This window comes from Colobus angolensis, unplaced genomic scaffold, assembly GCF_000951035.1.
Source record: "Colobus angolensis palliatus isolate OR3802 unplaced genomic scaffold, Cang.pa_1.0 Scaffold383, whole genome shotgun sequence".
In the NCBI taxonomy this organism is placed as follows: Eukaryota; Metazoa; Chordata; class Mammalia; order Primates; family Cercopithecidae; genus Colobus; species Colobus angolensis.
This window is the reverse complement of record NW_012117188.1, coordinates 326,231-346,293: the sequence shown is the minus strand read 5'-3', so window position 1 is coordinate 346,293 and position 20,063 is coordinate 326,231. Positions and strand designations below refer to the sequence as shown.

The window sequence follows — 20,063 nt, the reverse complement described above, 5'->3', positions numbered from 1 at the left end:
CTACTTTTTTTGTTTGTTTGTTTGTTTTTGTAGAGATGGGGTTTCACCATGTTGCCTGGGTTGGTCTCGAACTCCTGGGCTCAAGCGATCCATTTGCGTTGGCCATCCAAAGTGCTGGGATTACAGGCGTGGGCCACTGCACCTGGCTAAACATTTCTAAACATAAAAAAGCTACAGTAAAATATGTTATTATAATCTCATGGGACCACCATCATATATGCTGTCCATTATTGACCAAAATGTTATGTGGCACATGACTCTGTGTATGTACACCCACACCCACACCCACACATACACATATGTATCACAATATAATACAAAAAAAAAAAAAACCCATAATACAAACAAAACAAAACAAAACAAAACTTTCCTCATTGCATGACTGGAATCAGACCTTTTGTTTAAAGGCTTTTAATCCAATTCTCCCAGTTTTTAAAAGTGTGGAAGCTAAACTGGAAGATTCCACAAAGTAAAGTTTCCAGAATATAACATATTTGCCAGAAACTGCCTTTCAAAGCAAGTGGGAAATATCCTTACTAGTTTATAAAAGTTCAGATATTTAAAAGAAGTAAAATTTTGCACATCAATTAAAATTGAAGTGCCTTTGTGTAACTAGAAGGCAAATCAGCATATAAGAACTTTTTTGTAATTTGTAATCCAATTTATTCAAGTCGAGGAGACTTACAAATTATTTTAAAAGTATAAAATGAAGTCATAGTCATCAAAAATACAGTACAGTGTGTTTTGAACATACAGTAATGAGGCTGATTTTCTCAGGAGACTCAGTCACATAACATGCAACATTTAAAATGTGTCTTCCTCAGCCAAGAGCAACAAAGTGAGACCAGCCAAGAGTCAGTCATATGACCACCGGCAAAGTTGCCAATGCAGTTTTTCCATTTCATGTGCCCTGTGGAAGTGCAAAAGTGGAAAAGTAGGCCCAATTGGAATGGGCAAAAGTGGAAAAGCAGACTCAGTTGGAATGCTATTTTTTTTTCACATTGTGTAAGTTAAAGGTACAACAGCTGCTATATGCTAAATTATCACTAGTTGTGGGACTTTAGTTACAGTACTTGAATTTCCCCTCAATCCAACTTCTTAAAATGTGTTGAAATATCAACCATTACTAAGTTAGTTTCTCCAATGTAATTGAATAGTCTAACTTGGTATTTTAGTCCTTAACTGATTTTGCCTAAAATTATAACATTTACAGGGAAAAAAAGTTCAGAGTTAAAAGAATACCATGCAAGGGCAAATGCTTTTATGGACAAACTTTGAACTGGATCTTCACTGTTCATTACCTTACTGTATTTGCTAAGGAAGCTAAGATCTCATTTAATTTTTGTGTGCTTTGCTTTGGTTCAAAACTAACATCACATTCTCAAAACTTGGTCAGGCCATAATCAAATAAAATATTATTGAGCTTCCACTTGGTCTTTCCACTCTGCTAAGTGCAAAGACAGTTCTGGAGAAATCAGTCTTGGCTCATGTTCTCAAGGAGTTGATCAAAAGACAGGGGTTGCAGAATATGTACGTGACATGTCAATGAACTGCTACAATGGAATAAACTTAAAATAATGCTAACATTTATTGACTCCTCATAATACGGCCAGAAACTTTGCATGAATTTACTCATAGAAACGTTATGACGTTGTATTATAAGCAATCTTAATTTGCAGATGAGGACACTGAGGCTTAGGGAAGTTATCTAACTTGCCTAAGGTTAAAGCAATATGCTACCTTTATGGTTGCATCTCCTTAGTAAATCTCTGGGTTGCTGGGGCTCCAGTGCGAGAAAGAGCCTGAAATTCGCAAACTTGGATGATGGGGAAGAAAAGGTGTGCTAAAGTCAGGTCACAGAGGTTCAATCTTAATCTCATTCCTCTGCAAGCCTTGTTGCTCACACCTCTTGACCGACAGCTCGAGGAAGGTCCTCGCAGCAAACTTACTCTACGTAAGCCAAGGCCAGGTTTGGGGAGAAGGGGCTGAGAAATGTTAGAAATGTGAACGCAGTCCAGGCGGGAGAAGAGAAGGGGGTTTCGAGGGGTGCCCCTATGCAGCTCACACACACACCAAGCACTGACTTGGAAAAGCAACAAGTTTGGCGGGAGATCCTCCCGCGGCCGGAGGGTCCTGAACCCTAGGCCAAGACTCATCCACAACCTAGGGGGAGGCGGCCACCAGCGCCCCATCTAAGCTAAAGGGCTGACAGAAGGGCTGCAGCGGCAAGTGCGCGCCAACACACGCCCGGTCTCGCCTACGCCCAGACACCTGAGGCTCTGAGAGGAACTTCCCCGCGATCCGCTCCGGCTGCGCAGAGTCTCTTCTCGCCGCCGGGGCCCCGCCCAGCCTCACTTCTTTTAAAAGCAGCAGCCGGCAGCGCGCGGTAGGACGTCATAGCCGCGCTGTGGAGGCTCCAGCACGCCGCGCTTTCCTTCGCAGTGACTCGGCGGCGCCCGGGACAGCGCGCACCTACACCCAAACGCGCGCTCCACCCGGTAGCCTCCTCCTGCTCCACGGCCTGAAGATGGCGGCTGTGAAACTCCTCTCCTCCGGGCTTCGGCTCTGCGCCTCTGCCTGCGGATCTAGGGGAGCCTGGTACAAGGTAAAGTGCGGGGGAAGAGGAAGGCCACGGGCAGGAAGGACGTGGACCAAACCCTGAGTGGTGCCCGCGTTTTCTCCTCTGCCCCTACCCGCTCTCTCCAGCCTGGGATCTGGCATCCGTGGCGGGGTGCCCTCGTCACGGACACGCGGTGACGCGTTCTTGGCCTCGCCGGCCTCTTGGATGTCCGCCTTTGCTTGCTTCTGCAGTCGCTTCCCTGATGGAGCGAGAACCTTAAGGAAGCGCGCAGAGAGGCTGAGAAGGGGCGGGAGGACTCCTGGCAGCGCTCTCGAGCTCCCTGGCGGTCCTTCGGCGTCCCTCCTGGCACCCGCCCTTGGAAAGGGACTCTGAGGGTCTGAACTAGGGGAGGAGGGCGCCAGTGTATGGAGGTGAAGGAGTGAGGCAACAGCGGGTAGGTTCGCGCCCCCGATGTGGGAACTCTGGGCAGAGGAATCTCTAGAGGCCCAGAATCTGAGGCTGGGTTCGCCATGGCTCTCTGCTCGAGTTCACTGGGGCTGGATGCCGGGTGCGGCGGGTGTGGAATGCAGCTCCCATCCTCTCCGCCCCTATTTGGCTCTGCTGCCCGGCAGACTGGAGCGCTCGCCAGGGCGTCCTGCCGGCCAAGCTGGGAAACCATCCGAGGTGTGTCCCTGGCTCGCGTCTGGTCTGCAGGGGCGGACAAACCTTTCTCTCGAGGCCCCTTGTATCCGGGTTAGGGGCTTTCGGTTTTCAGAGCCCTTTGAAATCCTTTTTGTGCCCCACTGCCAACTCTCCACCGAGTGGTATCCGGAGGCATTCCCACCGTGGACTGACTTGTGGTTTTGCCCTATGCACTGTCCTCGCTTGTAAGCCCACCCTTGTCTGGAGCCCTAGGAGCGAATTGCAGGACCAGCGCGCCAGGTCCAGGAGGGTGGCTTTATCCCCGCTGTCTCAATCGCGGGAGCCTCTTCCTTGGTATTCAGTAATAGGTCTGAGCTTGACAGCATGCCATGCACACGGTGCTTACTCCTGAAGCGTACCTGCCATACCCCATTGCTCTTCTTTCCTGCATCCAATCCCTGACCGCTGAGAACACAGAGGAGCCGCTGAGCTCCTTCGGTAGGTGCTAGGGAATGATTCAGAACTGGACTATTTTACTCTTAAATGCCTCTTAGGAAGCATTTTGGTAACTGCAGGTAGACTTGGATATATAAAGCATTATTAAAAGGGAACTTGACCTTCAGTGAGACTGCAGCGGTGCTGAAGCTAGTGCAAACCAGAGCACAGTGATACCCTTGGGCCGAGGTCAAGAACGTTCCTTCTTTTGATAGTTGTTTGCCCAACTGTAATTTACTAACTTCGAGTCTTTTCCACTTTGAGTGTATCATTAAACCATTTCCGAAGCTCAGCAAACCTCTTCTTAGAGGGAGGAGATGCAAATAAGGGGTTCTGTTGTATCTCATTAAAAGTTCATACAGAGTTCAAACTTACCCCTGTCAGGCTTAATTATCATAGGTCTAACTCCTGCCTCCCACTGTTCCTCTAGCTTGTGACTCTTAGTGCCCTTATTGTTTAGCACCTTAAATCCTCACCTGCTGCTTCTGTTGAACTGTACCACTTATCTGCTTGTTGAACTTTTCAGATGTGTATATTGTCTCCTCAACCAGATGACAGTTCCCTGATGGCAGAGACCATATTTATGCCTTACACTCAGTCTCCCTCAACAAACACGCTACTCTGCATAGATGAGATATTCTACACATGTTTAACATATGGATGAGAGAACCCTGCAGGCAAACAGAAACCTTGAGTTTTCCCACTAAACAGAACTAACAGCTAAAATGAGATAGTTATTTTCTTAAATGTTTACCATTTTTATGATGGGCAAGCCCAGTGTCTCTCAGACCTGAGAGTGCATCAGCATTACCTGGAGGTTTTCTAAAACAGATTGCTGTACCCAGCCCCAGAATTTCTAATTTAGTAGGTCCTGGGTAGGGCCCTAAACTTTACATTAATAAGTTCCAGATGGTGTTGATGCTGCTGGTCTGGGTCCTGACTGCCCCTTTCAGAGTTATCTGGCATGGACTTAGGTGAGAATAGACTATTGGAAGGTATCTTCTTTTCTTCATTATTACTGCAGGGCAGTGAGGAGCATTTAATAACTATTTTCACGATAGAAAATTATTAGTGGGAAAAAGATTATAAGAGTACCACTAACACTTTCCCCACCATTGATCCTTGACACTGTCTTTTCCGAAATCTCTTTCTAAGCTCAGACTATCCTGAGCTGCAGTCCTTCTGGTGCAACTGGTGAACTTCACTTGGATGTCATTTGGTGCTTAAAGCTCTTTCTGATCCAAAGCAAACCAGCCATAAAGTGACTTTCCCATTCCTTGTTTTGTTCTTCTTCCACTGTGCTTGACAGCACCAGTATCCATCCAGTATATAAGCTGGAAATCCTGGAACCATCTTCTCTTCTCCTTGCTGCACTTCCAGTTGATCACCAAGTGTCATATGTGCCTCTTTCTGAAATGTTCCTCAGTGCTGTCCCTGGCATTCTTTCTCAGCAGCTGTTTCTTCCTTACAGCTCCTCAAGTAAATACTATGATTGTGTTTAAAATTTTGTAATTATTTAATGACTACTGTCTTTGCTAGTTTGTAAGTTTCATCCTAACAGGGACTATGTCAGTGTTTTATTTTTAATATTTATTTTAACTTTGTAGCCCCAGTATTTTGTATAGTTGGTACAAATGGGTGAAGGAAAGAAATAATGAGTTTCCATACCACTTTCTTAATTCAGGCTTCCTTTGAATTATGACATCTGTTTCAAAAGCTTTGCTGTCCCTTCCTCATTGAACGATCAAGTCACAAATCACCACTAAAGAACTTACTCATGTAATCAAGTACTACCTGTTCCCTAAAAACCTATGGAAATAAAAAAATTATAAAGAAAAGGAAAAAGAAACTCTGCAGTGTAGTCTGTAAGACTTTTTACAAACTGCCTCAATCTGCTTCTCCAGCCTGATCTTCATGAACCTCTCTCCATAAGACCTGATCCCACGTGTCTGTGAGTACACAGAGCCTTTTCATATCATTGAATTCTTACTTATGTGGCTCCCTTGTTTGGAATCACCGTCCTGACAAGTATTTAACACCTGGCAAACTCTGGTTTTCTAGTCCACCAGGTAGAATGAATTACTCCTTCATTTGTGCTCCTTTGGAGCACTGAGTACCCCTCCAGCATTGGAGTAACAATGCACACCACTGCTGTAGAGAATTGCCTAGTGTTGTAACTCCCTGTGAGCTTGTTGAGGTTTATTCTTGTTACATGTGCATAATTGGCAGTGTTTAGCTGAAGGTGAACATTCCACCTTTGGTAGACACTGGTCCACTTCTGGACAGCTAAAGTGTTTTCACACACATCACCACCTCTTGGCAGTGATGCCATGCTCTGCAGGTCTGTGAGTGCATCCACTTACATGTTACTGCCTTTTCCTTACAACGTGTATCTCTTGACTTGGACAATATCAGCTGATACTGACTTGGACAATATCAGCTGTTCCTTGTCATTTATTTAACCATAAGGTGACAAAATAAATATCACCTCATGTTAAAGTAATCTTAAAGCTAAGACCCGTGTTTTTTTGAAAACTTTCAACAACGATCACCTGGGTTAATTTGCTACGGTAAGAATTGTGTTTAAAAACATTCTTTGTAAAACCAGTGGAGAGCATACATATGGTAGAGTGAGGTGGTTAAAAAATTAAAACTAAACTCCAATAAATGACAAGTTGGTTTTACTGCCCTGGTAGAGAATGAAGAAAATTTGCATTTTCCAAAGGAAGCTAACATCCCCTGAGTGACTTCTATAGTCCAGGCACAGGGCTTCTGTAGATGACATCAGAATATGTTTTATACATATATAACCTTAGAAAGGGAAACTGTGGGCAAGGGGAGGTCTACTGTACATATAAAAACACTACGTACGCCACAAATATATACATTTATTGCCTACATAAATATATATTTATATACAATTAAAATTAAAACTAAACTCCAATAAATGACAAGTTGATCTTACTGCCCTAGTGGAGAAGGAAGAAAAGCTTGTATTTTCCAAAGGAAGCTAGTATCCCCTGGGTATCTTCTATAGTCCTGGCACAGGGTTTCTGTATATAACATCATTTGTTCCTTACTACATTCCTACATTTATTATCTTTTTGTAAACTTAAAGTACCCTCTCCCCCCATGAAAAAGAGATGCAGTGGTTAAGTAATTTTCCTAGGTTCATGTAACTGTGGCAGAATTGGAATTTGAAGCAAGGGTATTTTTGATCCCAAGAGCATGATCTTTCATGCCATACTGTCTCCTAAACTAGATGTTAGGGTTTCCAGAGTCTGTTGTAGTACAAGTTGACTCTTTAGTAAATAGATATCAAATGTCAACAAATATTGTTAACTGAATATATGAATAATGAAATAAACAAACTTGAGTACCTGAAAGTTCTTCATTGTCTTGAGCCCTTCTCAGATTACCTGGGAAACATCTTCACTTTGTGCTTTTCACTTTTGATTATCTGGCTAAACATATCTTCTCTAAAATACTTTTGAGGAAATTTTTTTTTTTTTCAGGGAGTGTGGCAAGCTCTTTGGTAATTTCTAACTGTAATGAAAACTATCAGATGAAACAAAAGAATAGAATTCTTGATAAGCCTATGGTTATATGCTTTTATTTGTGGGCAGGGGAGAGGTGGTGATGGTTAATGGGTACCAAAAAATAGAAAGAATGAATGAGACCTGCTGTTTGATAGCACAATAGGGTGAGACTGTAGTCAATAACAACTTCATTGTGCGTTTAAAAATAACTTCAAGTGTATTTGGATTGTACCTCAAAGGGTAAATGCTTGAGGGAATGGATACCTGAATCTAAAAAGCCTGTATAGGTGTATAGGGGAAATGAGTTTTCTTCCAACTTCCTCTCTATGTGGGATTTGTGTTTCTCAACATATTGAAATAGTTAAGGTGATCTTACTGCACAGACTGTTGAGCTGTGGATTAAACTCTTTAATTTTCTTCCCCTTCTAGATATAAGGGCCTGACTCTTCACTTCTGGGTGGAGATAATGACAGCAGAGTTATACAGGAAGAAATAGAACACTCACAAAGATTCGTTGTATATCAATAAACGGAAAGTAGAGTATGAAAGGTTTCAAAAAACTTGGAGAGAAGCATACTGCAGTAGAAAGATCCTGAGGTAGAAGGCCAAACAAAATCTTGGATCTGGTCTTGCTTTAACACAGTTTTGGGTAAATTACAAGATCCTTCTAAGCTTCAAAAACTTGACCTGTCATTTTAAGTGTCTCTAGGAGATATCCTCAACTTTATCTTGCGATCCTTCTGTTGGCCTGTTTATTCAGGCTGTCACAATTGTCATTTTCCATATATTAAAAAAATGGGCCGGGCGCGGTGGCTCAAGCCTGTAATCCCAGCACTTTGGGAGGCCGAGACGGGCGGATCACGAGGTCAGGAGATCAAGACCATCCTGGCTAACACGGTGAAACCCCGTCTCTACTAAAAATACAAAAAAAAAACTAGCCGGGCGAGGTGGCGGGCGCCTGTAGTCCCAGCTACTCCGGAGGCTGAGGCAGGAGAATGGCGTAAACCCGGGAGGCGGAGCTTGCAGTGAGCTGAGATCCGGCCACTGCACTCCAGTCCGGGTGACAGAGCGAGACTCCGCCTCAAAAAAAAAAAAAAAAAAAAAAAAATGTATGTTTAAAATAGAAGCAGATGAATCCTTGCTACTTGAGGATAGGAAAGAGGGAAAACTCTTTGTGGCTCAAGCCCTTTCTATCTCTGCCTAGACTTATTTCTCAGGGTTTGGGCAGTGTGCTCGCTTATTTTTAGAGGAAGAAAAGAATGATAGACATTTATGCTGTCACCTTGACTACTTCAGTTGTGTCTGTCTGGGAGACTGTTAGGCAGTGGATGTGAGCTCACAACTGGCATGTTAAGGTGGCAGTATACCAAGATTCAGATGTTATTCTTTCTTTTTAGGCTGACTGTGTAATGAGAATAAAGGAAAGGTGATATTGCGTATGAATGATTGCTACAGAATCTGCTTTCTTGTTTCCTTTTGTGCATAGTGTGGATGAAGTAGGGGAAAGGGAAAAGTTTACAACTGATTGCTCATGAATATTCACTAGGTGACTCATTTGGGACCAAATAGTCACTGGTAAGGCTAGACTTACCTTCCTTGTAGATAATGGTTTGTTCCTTTTATGTAGGCTCCATAAACCTTAAGCCCTGTAGGAGGATGAGTTGTTTTGTAAGGTGTTCTTGTCCCTTTAGGAGGCATTCTTTGACATTTAAGATTGAACTTGGAGCCCAACTCTGTAGGTATGTGTTTTATTCACATTGGCTTTAATTTCTTAGAGAGCAGTGCTCATGTCTTAATACTTAACTATGTTGGAACAAATAGTACAGTACTTGACACATGGTAGGTTTACAGTAAATACTTATTGATTAATGGAAGATTGGGTTACCAGAAACTGATGCTCGATGACACCATTGCTATGAATTTGAATTCCAGTATATGGACTTTTGTGGGCGGCAAGGCACCCAGGTGCCGAGGCAAGAGATTGAGGGCACAAGCTGTTCCAGTATAATAAAATATATAAAATAAGAATAGTTATTCTAGATATAGATAATAGATATGATTATGTATGAATATCATTTAATCATTAGTTTGTAGCAATTACTCTTTATTCCAATATTATAATAATCCTTGCTCTACAATTATAACTTAGGAAAAGCCAGGCCATACAGAGATAGGAGCTGAGGGGACATAGTGAGAAGTGACCAGAAGACAAGAGTGTGAGCCTTCTGTTATGCCCGGACAGGTCCACCAGAGGGCTCCTTGGTCTAGCGGTAACGCCAGCATCTGGGAAGACACCTGTTGCCAAGTGGACTGTGGTCTAGCGGTAGCGTCAGTGTCAAGAAAAACACCTGCCACTTAGCAGACCAGGAAAAGGAGACTCCCTTTCCCTGTAGGACTTCAGAGAAGACTCTACTCCTCCACCTCTTGTGGAGGGCCTGACATCAGTCAGGCCCACACGCAGTTATCCAGAGGCCTAACGGTCTCCCTGTGATGCTGTGCTTCAGTGGTCAGGCTCCTAGTCCGCCTTCATGTTCCATACTGTACACCTGGCCATGCCTTTTAAATAACAGTAGCAAATTAGTGAAAGTACTAAAAGTCTCTGATATGCAGAAATAATGGTGTAAGCTTTCTCTCTCTCTCTCCCTCCTCTCTTTCTCTCTGCCTCGGCTGCCAGGCAGGGAAGGGCCCCATGTCCAGTGGACACGTGACCCACATGACTTTACCTATCATTGGAGATGGCTCTCACTCCTTACCCTGCCACTTTGTCTTGTATCCAGTAAATATCAGCGCAGCCTGGCATTCGGGGCCACTACCGGTCTCCGCGTCTTGGTGGTAGTGGTCCCCCAGGCCCAGCTGTCTTTTCTTTTATCTCTTTGTCTTTTGTCTTTATTCCTACAATCTCTCGTCTCTGCACACGGGGAGAAAAACCCACTGACCCTGTGGGGCTGGACCCTACAGACTTTTCTTTCTACTTTCATTCTTTTGGGTGGCCACAAAGGATGGAATTAGAACTTTCCCTTATGTAGTAGAAGACATCTGTTACAAGGGGACTTCAGTGATAATCTGTGGATAAAATATCCATCTTACTTTTAAGTATGAGTCACTTAAAGCTCCAGGCTTTTAAAGAGGGGGATAGTATCACAGACAGAAAGGTGAAATGGTGGTTATGGAGGCTGGAGGTGAGGAGTTGGTGAGTTGTTGGTCAAAGGATACATAATTTTATTTAGGAGGAATAAATTCAAGAGATCTGTTGAACACCACGGTGACTATAGTTAATAATATATTGTATATTAGAAAATTGCTTAGAGATTTTTACCACAAAAAAGCGTGTGCATTTATAAATAGCCTGATTGAGCCATTAGACAATGTATATAGTATCCTCCCTTATCTGAGGGGAATATGTTCCAAAACCCTAGTGGATACCTGACCTGTGGGTAGTATCAAACCATATATAAATTGTTTTTCCTACATATGTCTGTCATTCATTTTAATTTACAAATTAGACTATGAGACATTAGTCACAATAACTAATAATAGAACAATTATAACAATGTATTGTAATGAAAGTTATAAGAATGCATTCTCTCTCCCAAATCTTATTGTACCATACTTACCTGGGGTGACAGACCTCAGAAAGGGAAACTGTGGATAAGGGGGTCTACTATACATATAAAAACAACCATGTGTGCCATAAATATATACATTTATTACCTGTATAAATATATGCATTATATACAATTATTACCTGGCAATTAAAAACATGTATATATAAAGGGGATAATGAAATTATCATTTGTCTGTCAATTGAATAAATTGCTACACACACAAAGCTGTATCTCTAAATGATTATCAATTTTTTTTTTAATATTTCAGGGATGTGTTTGTTCCTTTTCCACCAGTGCTCATCGCCATACCAAGTTTTATACTGATCCAGTAGAAGCTGTAAAAGACATCCCTGATGGTGCAACGGTTTTGGTTGGTGGTGAGTACTAATACCATTTTTAATATTACGGTAATGTCCTTATGTTTTTAAATGAAACCAGCAAATCACAATGACAAAGATGTATAAAAATGATAATTATTTTATTATGCATTATTTATTTTATATATTATAGTATCATCTGTTTTTTTAGTGTCTTCTTCCTAAAAGTTTAGCAAGGTTTAGCATTCAATATTTTACTTTCTGTGTGTGTGTGTGTGTGTGTGTGTGTGTGTGTGTATTTGTGTGTTTCTGTTTTGAAAAACTGAAGCTTCAAAGTAGTCGTGTTTTGTTAATAGCTTTGAAAAAAATCCCTAGATCCCAATTTTTTACTTAAAAAGTTGGCATTAATCTCATAAGCTTACACCTTCAGAGACCCTGTAGACATAGGCATCTGTATTGACCTCCCCCACTGCCAATTCTATTGCTGCTGCTTGTTTGGAATCTCAAGAGGGAGTCTCACTTTGTCGCCCAGGCTGGAATGCAGTGGTGCGATCTCAGTTTACTGCAACCTCTATCTCTCGGGTTCAAGCGATTCTTGCCTTAGCCTCCCAAGTAGTTGGGATTATAGGCACCTGCCATCACTCTTGGCTAAATTTTGTATTTTTAGTAGAGATGGGGTTTCACCGTGTTGGCAAGTCTGGTCTTGAACTCCTGACCTCTAGTGATCCGCCCACCTTGGCCTCCCAAAGTGCTGGGATTACAGGCATCAGTCACCCGTACCCAACTTGCTGCCTGCTTCTGATAAATAATATCAAGGATTATTTTTAGGATTGATCCCCACTCATCCAAGTAAGTCATTGAATGTTTATTTTAAACCCAAAACAATTTGAGTAATCATGGAAAATGTAAAGAAATGACTGTTTTGGGCTTAGGCTTCCAACTGTGCAGAATCTACTAAGACATGTAAACATTCTTAAAAAAGTTATAGAAAAACTGATTTATAAAGCAGGACAATAGATATATAGTTAAGTGCAAGCTGGGCAATGTGTAGCTATATAAACTGGTTGCACTTGGCCTTATACTTGTGGTTCAAAGACTGGGCGATGATATGTGATATAATGGTTCAAAACGTTTGGATATAGCTGCATGACTGTTTATTAAGCTTCTGAGATATATATGTGTATTTTGCTTAGTGGATCTAATAATGTGCTTTGTTTAATTTCCCTCTTAAAAAGAATAACACCCACTTCTCTGAAAGAACTTTATTACCCCCTTAACAAATTGTTTATTTTTTCGGCTTAATATAGGTTTTGGGCTATGTGGAATTCCGGAGAATCTTATAGATGCTTTACTGAAAACTGGAGTAAAAGGACTAACTGCAGTCAGCAACAACGCAGGGTAAGTGTACATTTTAAAAACAATTGGCTGGAGAGAAATGCCAATTCTCAATATTTAAGCAGAGTTTATCAGTGAAATGAAGTTTTCTCCTACTCACATGAGCATCAAAATCTAGTGTTTAACAAGGTCAAGAGGGTTACATTTATCCAAATGTTTTTGGTACCATCCTTCATAAGTAAAGCAGACTTGCTTCATCTAGTATAAAGATATAAATTAAGACTTTATATCTTAATGTGATGTGCTTTTATTTTTCTAAACTTAAAATATATTGAAGTTAGAATATATATCTTCAAATTAAGTCTTGCATTTTAAAATTTAAAGGTATTGTTTTATGTTATTTATTAGATCATTTATAAAGCAAGGTGGGCATCAATTTGAAATCTGTTTAAAGCCCTTTTTTTAGCAGTGCCATCATTCTAGATCATACATAAAAGGATACCATTAATCATAAAAACATGGCTGGTCTTGGAAGGTGGATATGCAGCCAGCACTTAAGATAATAGGATTGCATATTATGTTGGTCAGAAATAAGCCATCATTTTAATAATGGCATGCACATTAAGGTACATTTAGCTATGTTAGGAAAAGCCATATTTTTATTTTTACAAAATGGTAAGTCATCAGCTCTCAACAATTAAAGACTTTAAGGATTTTACATTTTTAATCACCCAATTGGCATTTTAGCTGATTATAAAAGCAGTTTAGAATAAATAGTGTAGGTTATTTAGGAAATAAAACTGATGCTATTTTTGTGCCCATTTTTCCTTTTCTGGGTCTATTTCCATCTGGAAGATTGTCTCTCCTCTTTCCTGTCTATCCACATCTCTCAGAATTAGACTTAAGTTATATATCCTCAAAGTATCCTTATCCAATTACAGAAACTTTTCTAGTCTTTATTGATCTTGCCCCTTTTCGAGTTCCTTTAGAGACTTTTAGCCTTTCTTTGTATGCTGAATTTTACTTATCTTTGATATATATATTACATTACCAATCTCGTTTATTTACAGTAGTTTTGTATTCCCTACTGTTCTGAGCCTGTAAGTCTGAGTCTCAGAGTTACTGTGTGTTGGAGGGGAATGGGATTGTAGAAATCATTTGTCCCTTGTTTAACTGACTTTTCAGATCATCTGAAAATAGAGAAGTAACTTGTTTATGACAACTTGATAACTCTTAAACATATTTTATGCCCTTTAATTTGACTTGATTATACATACTTTTGATTATCAGCACTTTCAGTTTTCCAGATAGCTTTATGCTTATAAGGGATACTGCAGGTCAATATAAAGTTCTTGATGCAGAATAGTTGCTGTTGTGTCAAAGGCTCAGAAATCTGATTATACATGTGTACCTACACTTATAATTACTGGCGTGTGTGTGTGTGTGTGTGTGTGTGTATATATATATATTACTGTACTAGTCAGCTATAATAGTGTTTTGAGAGCCCAATGGTCAGTCTATCACTCTAAAATGACTGGTTCTGTACCAATGACTTTGAACTTTGAGATAAAGGCAGTGACCCCTCTGCTGTGCCCTTGTTCTTTGTTGAGGAAGCTGCAGCTCTGAAGGAGTTAATAGTCAGATGTAGTCCATGAGCTGATTATCGGCATTCCCTAGGATTTAATTATTTTGTTTGGGAAGGGCTAACTAATTCCTGGGATGTATACTTGAACTTCTGTGCTCAGCTCATGAGAGATTTCACTTGTCTCATGTAACTACATTAGTCCTCCCTTATTCGAGGGGGATGTGTTCTGAAATCATGGCTAATACTCAACCCAATTGCTGTCAATGGGAATGTATTTCTATTTGTCTTCCACCCACAAATTTAATGTCTTTTCCATCTTAACTAAGCTTTTATTATGCTCTGTTGCTATAACTTTTGCAGTTTGAGATATGACAGCAAAACTAGCACATATTTTTCTCTTTCTTTGAAATTTAATGGATAAAAGATTAATTCTTACTTAGATCTTTCACTTAAAGGAAACACTTTATGGCTTCTTTTTGGCATATCCAAGTTACCAGCACTACTACTCTTTGCTTTGGGGCCATTATTAAGTAAAATAAGGACTGCTTGAACACAAGCACAGCAAATACTGCAGCAATCTATCTGATCACCATTACGGCTACTAAGTGAAGAACAGGAGTGTAGTATATATACAGTGTAGATATGCTAGACAAAGGGAGGATTCGCATCCCGGGCAGGATGGAGTAGGATGATGATGGTTCATCATGTTACTCAGAATGGTGCACAACTTAAAACTTACAAATTTTATATATCTGGAATTTTCCATTTAATATTTGTGGACTGCAAGTGACTGGGTAATTGAAACCACAGAAAGTGAAACTGCAGTTTGGGCAGGGGGGAAGTTACGGTATGTCATAAATTAGCCTTGTATTTAAATGCAGCATTTTCTTTTTGGTACTCTTGATATAGCAAATATAATTATCTAATCCAGATTTAAGTATGTCTAAAATGAAAAGTAAACAAAAGAAATAGAACTTGGTAAGTGATCGCAACTTTATTTTTATTTATTTTATTCTGACAAGAATTGCCAGTTAATGAGATTTCAGAAAATCAGCAAATTAAATTTTAGATTCAGAACATGAGAATATTTGCAGAACATTGTTTCTGATACAGTATCTTTTTGCTTTATAATAATGTGTCTCATTAATGAATTCTTGGCCTTAGACTTTTTCTCATCACCAAAATGTTTGAAACCCGGGTTTGTTGTGATGCGGGAAAAAGATTACATCTCTCTTTAGTATACTAAAAAATGTTGGCTACTAAAGGAAAGCAACAATCTTTTTGAAGGTCTTATCAGCATTGTATTTAGTGTTAAAGAGCTATAAGATGTTTTAATATTCATGTCTCTATTAGAAATGATATATTCCCCATTTGCAAAAGATCACATCTATTTTTCTTTGTCTTGTAAGTCTTTATAGGTAAGAGACTTGTCTGACTCATTTTTTATCATCAATGTCTGATAATAGGTAAGATATACACTTGCCAAATTTGAGTTGTAAATTATGTGGCAAGAAACACTCTCGTTGTAAGCTGACAGCATTTTCAAGACCTGAAGAACTGGTCAGGTAGCGCACCTGGGGCTAGCGTCTTATGCACTGCTTGATTGCTATGCCAGGATACTAGTCTAATAACAAAGCAAAGCCCATATAAACCATGATTCTCAGAGCTAAAATAAATGAATAAAGAGATGTAATCTCCAAATAGAGCCAACTTAAAATGGGTAATGGGTTGAAAAGCCAAAGAGATCCAGAAGAGAGTAGTTAGAAAAATTCCTAAGTCAATCAATGACCAACTGTATTCTGGCTTTACTATGGGCCTATAGGAGTTTCAGATATTTAAAACTACAGAAAGTAAAATGGATCATATCTACCTTCATGAATTATTTCGTTACAACTTTATTAGTCTGGGTTCCAGAGGATATCAAATGTAATTTAATTTTCTGAGTAGTTGAGGAGTTTACCAAAGGGAGCCTTTTCAATGGAATGGTCAGGGCTGAGGGAAAACATGAGTAATAAAGAACCCTGGAGTTTGTAATGGAGGGGTGCTGTTACCAGCCCCAGGTGTGAAGGAGTGAAGGGAGAGAGCTGTTAGTAGGACCTGGAAAAAAGCTTTATGGAGGGGATTATTCAATGGGCTGTAACTTCTCAGGGAGAGAGCCAGAGGAATATATTTTTCCCTCACCCACATCCTCTTGATGGTGCCTCCCATTGGGTGAACCCAGTCAGAGTGGCTGAATGCGATCAGAAGCCAGAAGGCAAGGGGACCCCTCAATTTAGTCTACAGGGCAGCCATCTGAGGTCCAGAGGAGGCTGGAGGTTGGAGAATGGATCCAGAGGGACAAACGGTAAATATCCAGTGTAAAGACTTGGAGGTTTTCACTATTATTAGAGAAGAGCCAGTGAGGAGGGGGACAGTGGAATTGAGCAATAAATCCATTTAACAGATGTTCAGCTTAGAATACAATAGTGAATAAAACAGACCAAGATTTCTGCTTCATGGACCAAATGCTCTAGTTTGGGAGAGGTGGACTATAATAGTAACATAACATGTAAGTAAACTTTCCAATATGTGAAGTTATATGTGCCTTGGAAAAGACAAAAAAAAAAAAAAAAGAAAAAGTAATAGGGAATGGGAGTGTGAAAATGGAGGGGCAGGTTTTAATATTCAATTGGGTGATCAGGATGGGACTCACTGAGGTGACATTTGACCAGAGACTTGAAGGAAGTGAGGGAGTGAGCCATGCAGATGTCTGGAAGAAGAGTTTGAGACAGGGGAAGGCCAGTGCAAAGGCACCAGGTGGGGGATATGTAGGTATGTTGGAGGGATGGTGAGGTCAGGAGAGGAAGACAAGTGAGCAAAAAGGAGAATGCGTGGAGTGAGGTTGGGGACATCAAAGTGCATCTGATCTCATGGGACCTTGCAGGCCACTCTAGAGACCTTTGATTTTCCTCTGAATGAAAGTACCATCACAGGGGTGTGAGCAAGAGCAGTGATGTGTTCTGACTTACATTTTATAAGGCTTGCTTGGCTGCCATGTTGTGAGGGAGCAGAAGCAGGAAGGGTTTGCAGTTCCCTGGCAAGACAGTGCAGAGTACAAGGAGTGAGAGAGAAATGATCAGATTCTGAATAGGCTTTGAAGTTGGAATCAGGATTTCCTGAGAGATTCAATGTGGAGTTTGTGAGAGAAGTCGAAGATCGCTGCGTTAGTTTTGGGCTGAGGATCTGTAAGGTGGGCCTGCCATGAGGTGAGATGGGAAGGCTGCAGTGGAGTTGAATTTGAGGGAATAGAATTGTGGGGACCTAGCCAGGTATTAGGAGTAGGTTAAAAACTCAAAAGGCGTTGTGTGCATTGAGAGTATGGGGAGACAACCCTTGAACAACGGAATCATTAGGCATCTGGTGACCCCTAGTGGACAAATGTATTCTTAACTTGCAGGGCATTCTAGCTCAAAATTACACTCTTGAAAATACTTGTTACTTAGGCATTAGTTTTCTTTTGAACAAAGTGAGAGTAAGTCATGCAGCTATTTCTTTTCTACCCATGGTGGATGGGAAATCTTATCAGATTCAGCATTTGAAGGCTAGGGGTGCAAAACAAGTTGAATAGGAGGTTGACAGTTACCTGTTACCCAGACACTTTGAAGTGTTCATTGTGTCAGGAGTGCTGGGGGTAGGAAAGAGGTTTGGAAATGAAATTCTGAGAATTGGGAAGGAATCAGCTGAGCTGGAATGGTCACTTGTGGGTGTGAGGAGTATGAGGGTGGAGAGTGGAATGAAGTTGGGAGAACAGGTGGTATCGGGAGAAATGTCAGTGGTTTGTTACATACTTAACACCTTTCCAGATCAACTAAGTAGGCGTCAGTAGTGCTCGTTAATTTCCCCCAACCAACTTTGTTTATATTCCATCACTAAAGCCAGAATTCTGGAGTGGGTCTGCAGCTACATCAGGATGGGCAACAAGTCTTATGAATTATTTCCCTGAAAGACCCTCTTGATTTCTCCCTTCTCCATTCCCATTCCCACTATTTTAGCTCAGACTCTCAGTGTTGCTTGTTTGGACTACTTCGAGCCTCTTCACTGATATCCCGGCCTTTCATCTTTCAACCTTTCCAGCTAATCATGCTGTTACTTTTCCGCTTAAAACTTTTTACAGGGACTTCCTATCCTTCAGGATGGAATCCCACAAGGCTGATCACAACTGATCTTGCCTTCTCCCCTCCCACATGCTGTTGCCCTCAGTCCATATTCCAGGAACACTCAACATGTAGTTTTCTGAGTGCATCTTTGCAAAGCTGTCCATCTGCCTGTTTCTCTTTACACGTCCGCTCCACACTCTGTTCTCAAAATGTTTTCATTTTCCTGTGTCTGTGTAAGTGCCACCTCCTATAAGATTTTTTTCTGCTATCTTTCTCCTCCCCAAAAGTTGGGTTCTCCATTTTCAGAATTATCACAATTTGCACCTAATTCCCTTAGCATGTCTCTCCCTCTGTTGTAATTATAGGTTACATGTTTATTTTGTCAGTTTCAAAGGTGCCCAGGACCAGGTCTTATTCATGATTGTAGCTCCAGAGCCTGACACAGGGATAGAATAAGCACTCAGTAAGGGAGTTTTAGATGAATTAACAAACCTGTGGTAGAATAAGCACTCAGTAAGGGAGTTCTAGATGAATGAACCGTGTGGATGACACAAGCTCTGTAGGGAAGGAACCATCAGAGCACTAAAGGAATTAGGAGGGAGAGATTGTAAATAAAAACTTCTGTTTCTAGGAAGCACTCTGGTCCTTATCAGTACATTCTGTCTCTTAAAAGGCTTTCTTGAAGCATAGTATGAAGTCATGTAGAAAAGTGAGCATCTCATAAATACAGTTTGATGGAGTTTTACAAGCTGCACACCCATGTCATCAATGCCCAGATAGATAAATGGAACATGACCAGTACCCCAGGAAGCCTTCTTCCTGCTCCTTCCAGTCGCTATTCGCTTATTCCACTACCAACATTAATCGTTAGCCTTACTTTTGATCCTTATAGATTTGTTTTGTCTGATTTTGAACATCATATTAAAGGAATATTTCAGTGTATACTCTTGTGTCTGGCTTTAGCTCAACATTAATCTGTGAGATTCAACCATGTTGCTAGTGGTTATAGATCAGTCATTCTCACTGCTATACCCACTTCATTATGCAGTATGCCGCAATTACCTATTTGCTGATGAGCATTTTGGAGGCTCCAATTTTGGCCATAATGAACAGTGCTGCTATGAATTTTCTTGTATATGTCTTGTGGTGAACCTAAGTATGCATTTCTGTTGGTTATAGACCTAGAATGGAATTGCTGACCCAAAGGATATGGATATATTCAACATTAGTAGGTACTAACAGTTTTTCCAAAATGGTCATTTCAGTTTATATTCTCCTCAGCACATATGAGAGTTCTGATTGTTTCACATCTTTGTCGAGATTTGGTATTTTCTTCTTTTTTAGCCATCTCTTCATATTTGTGGTGGTGTCTCATCATACTTTTTGCCATTAAAAGTGTTTTGCTACTAAAAATATTTCCCCATTAAAAAAATTTCACCACTAAAAAATATTTCACCATTAAAAGGTATTTCGTCATTAAAAATATTTCACCATTAAAAAATATTTCACCATTAAAAGATATTTCACCATTAAAAATATTTCACCATTAAATAAATATTTCATCATTAAAATATTTCGCCATTAAAAAATTTCACCATTAAAAAAAGCTTAAGGTCAAATATTCTTATCTTAGAAATGTTTTATTTCTCTAGTTGGTTAAAATATTTCTGACTCTTGAATGGAAAATGATCTTCAGTCTTTAAGGTGACTGAAATGGAAAAATAATTCATTCAGTTATCTATCCTGTTACATTGACTTTGCTTTAAATTCTAGGCATATTTTGCTTTGAAAAATAATAGAAATAAAGAAAGGCATAAACCTGGAGACCTTCACCCAATGGAAAAATAAA

General features: G+C 40.4%; 1 protein-coding gene and 1 long non-coding RNA gene across 3 annotated transcripts in view; one reads left to right on the top strand and one right to left on the bottom strand.

The window, feature by feature from the left end:
- Positions 1–646: 646 nt before the first annotated feature.
- On the bottom strand, positions 647–2,855 carry LOC105520624. The gene is made up of 3 exons (XR_001003162.1): positions 2,694–2,855; positions 2,504–2,595; positions 647–2,114 (listed from the first exon to the last, which is right to left on the bottom strand). It is a non-coding gene; the product is annotated as an uncharacterized LOC105520624 (long non-coding RNA).
- The window catches only part of OXCT1 (3-oxoacid CoA transferase 1), a 138,387-nt gene continuing 120,209 nt past the window's right edge, over positions 1,886–20,063 (top strand). The window contains exons 1-3 of one of the 2 annotated variants that reach the window (XM_011954462.1): positions 1,886–2,605; positions 11,110–11,218; positions 12,466–12,556. In XM_011954462.1, coding sequence (XP_011809852.1) covers positions 2,528–2,605; positions 11,110–11,218; positions 12,466–12,556 — 278 coding nt within the window. In that variant the 5' untranslated portion in view covers positions 1,886–2,527. Of the gene's footprint in view, positions 2,606–2,943; positions 3,245–11,109; positions 11,219–12,465; positions 12,557–20,063 lie in introns of those variants that run through there. The other variant, XM_011954461.1, reaches the window with a different exon arrangement.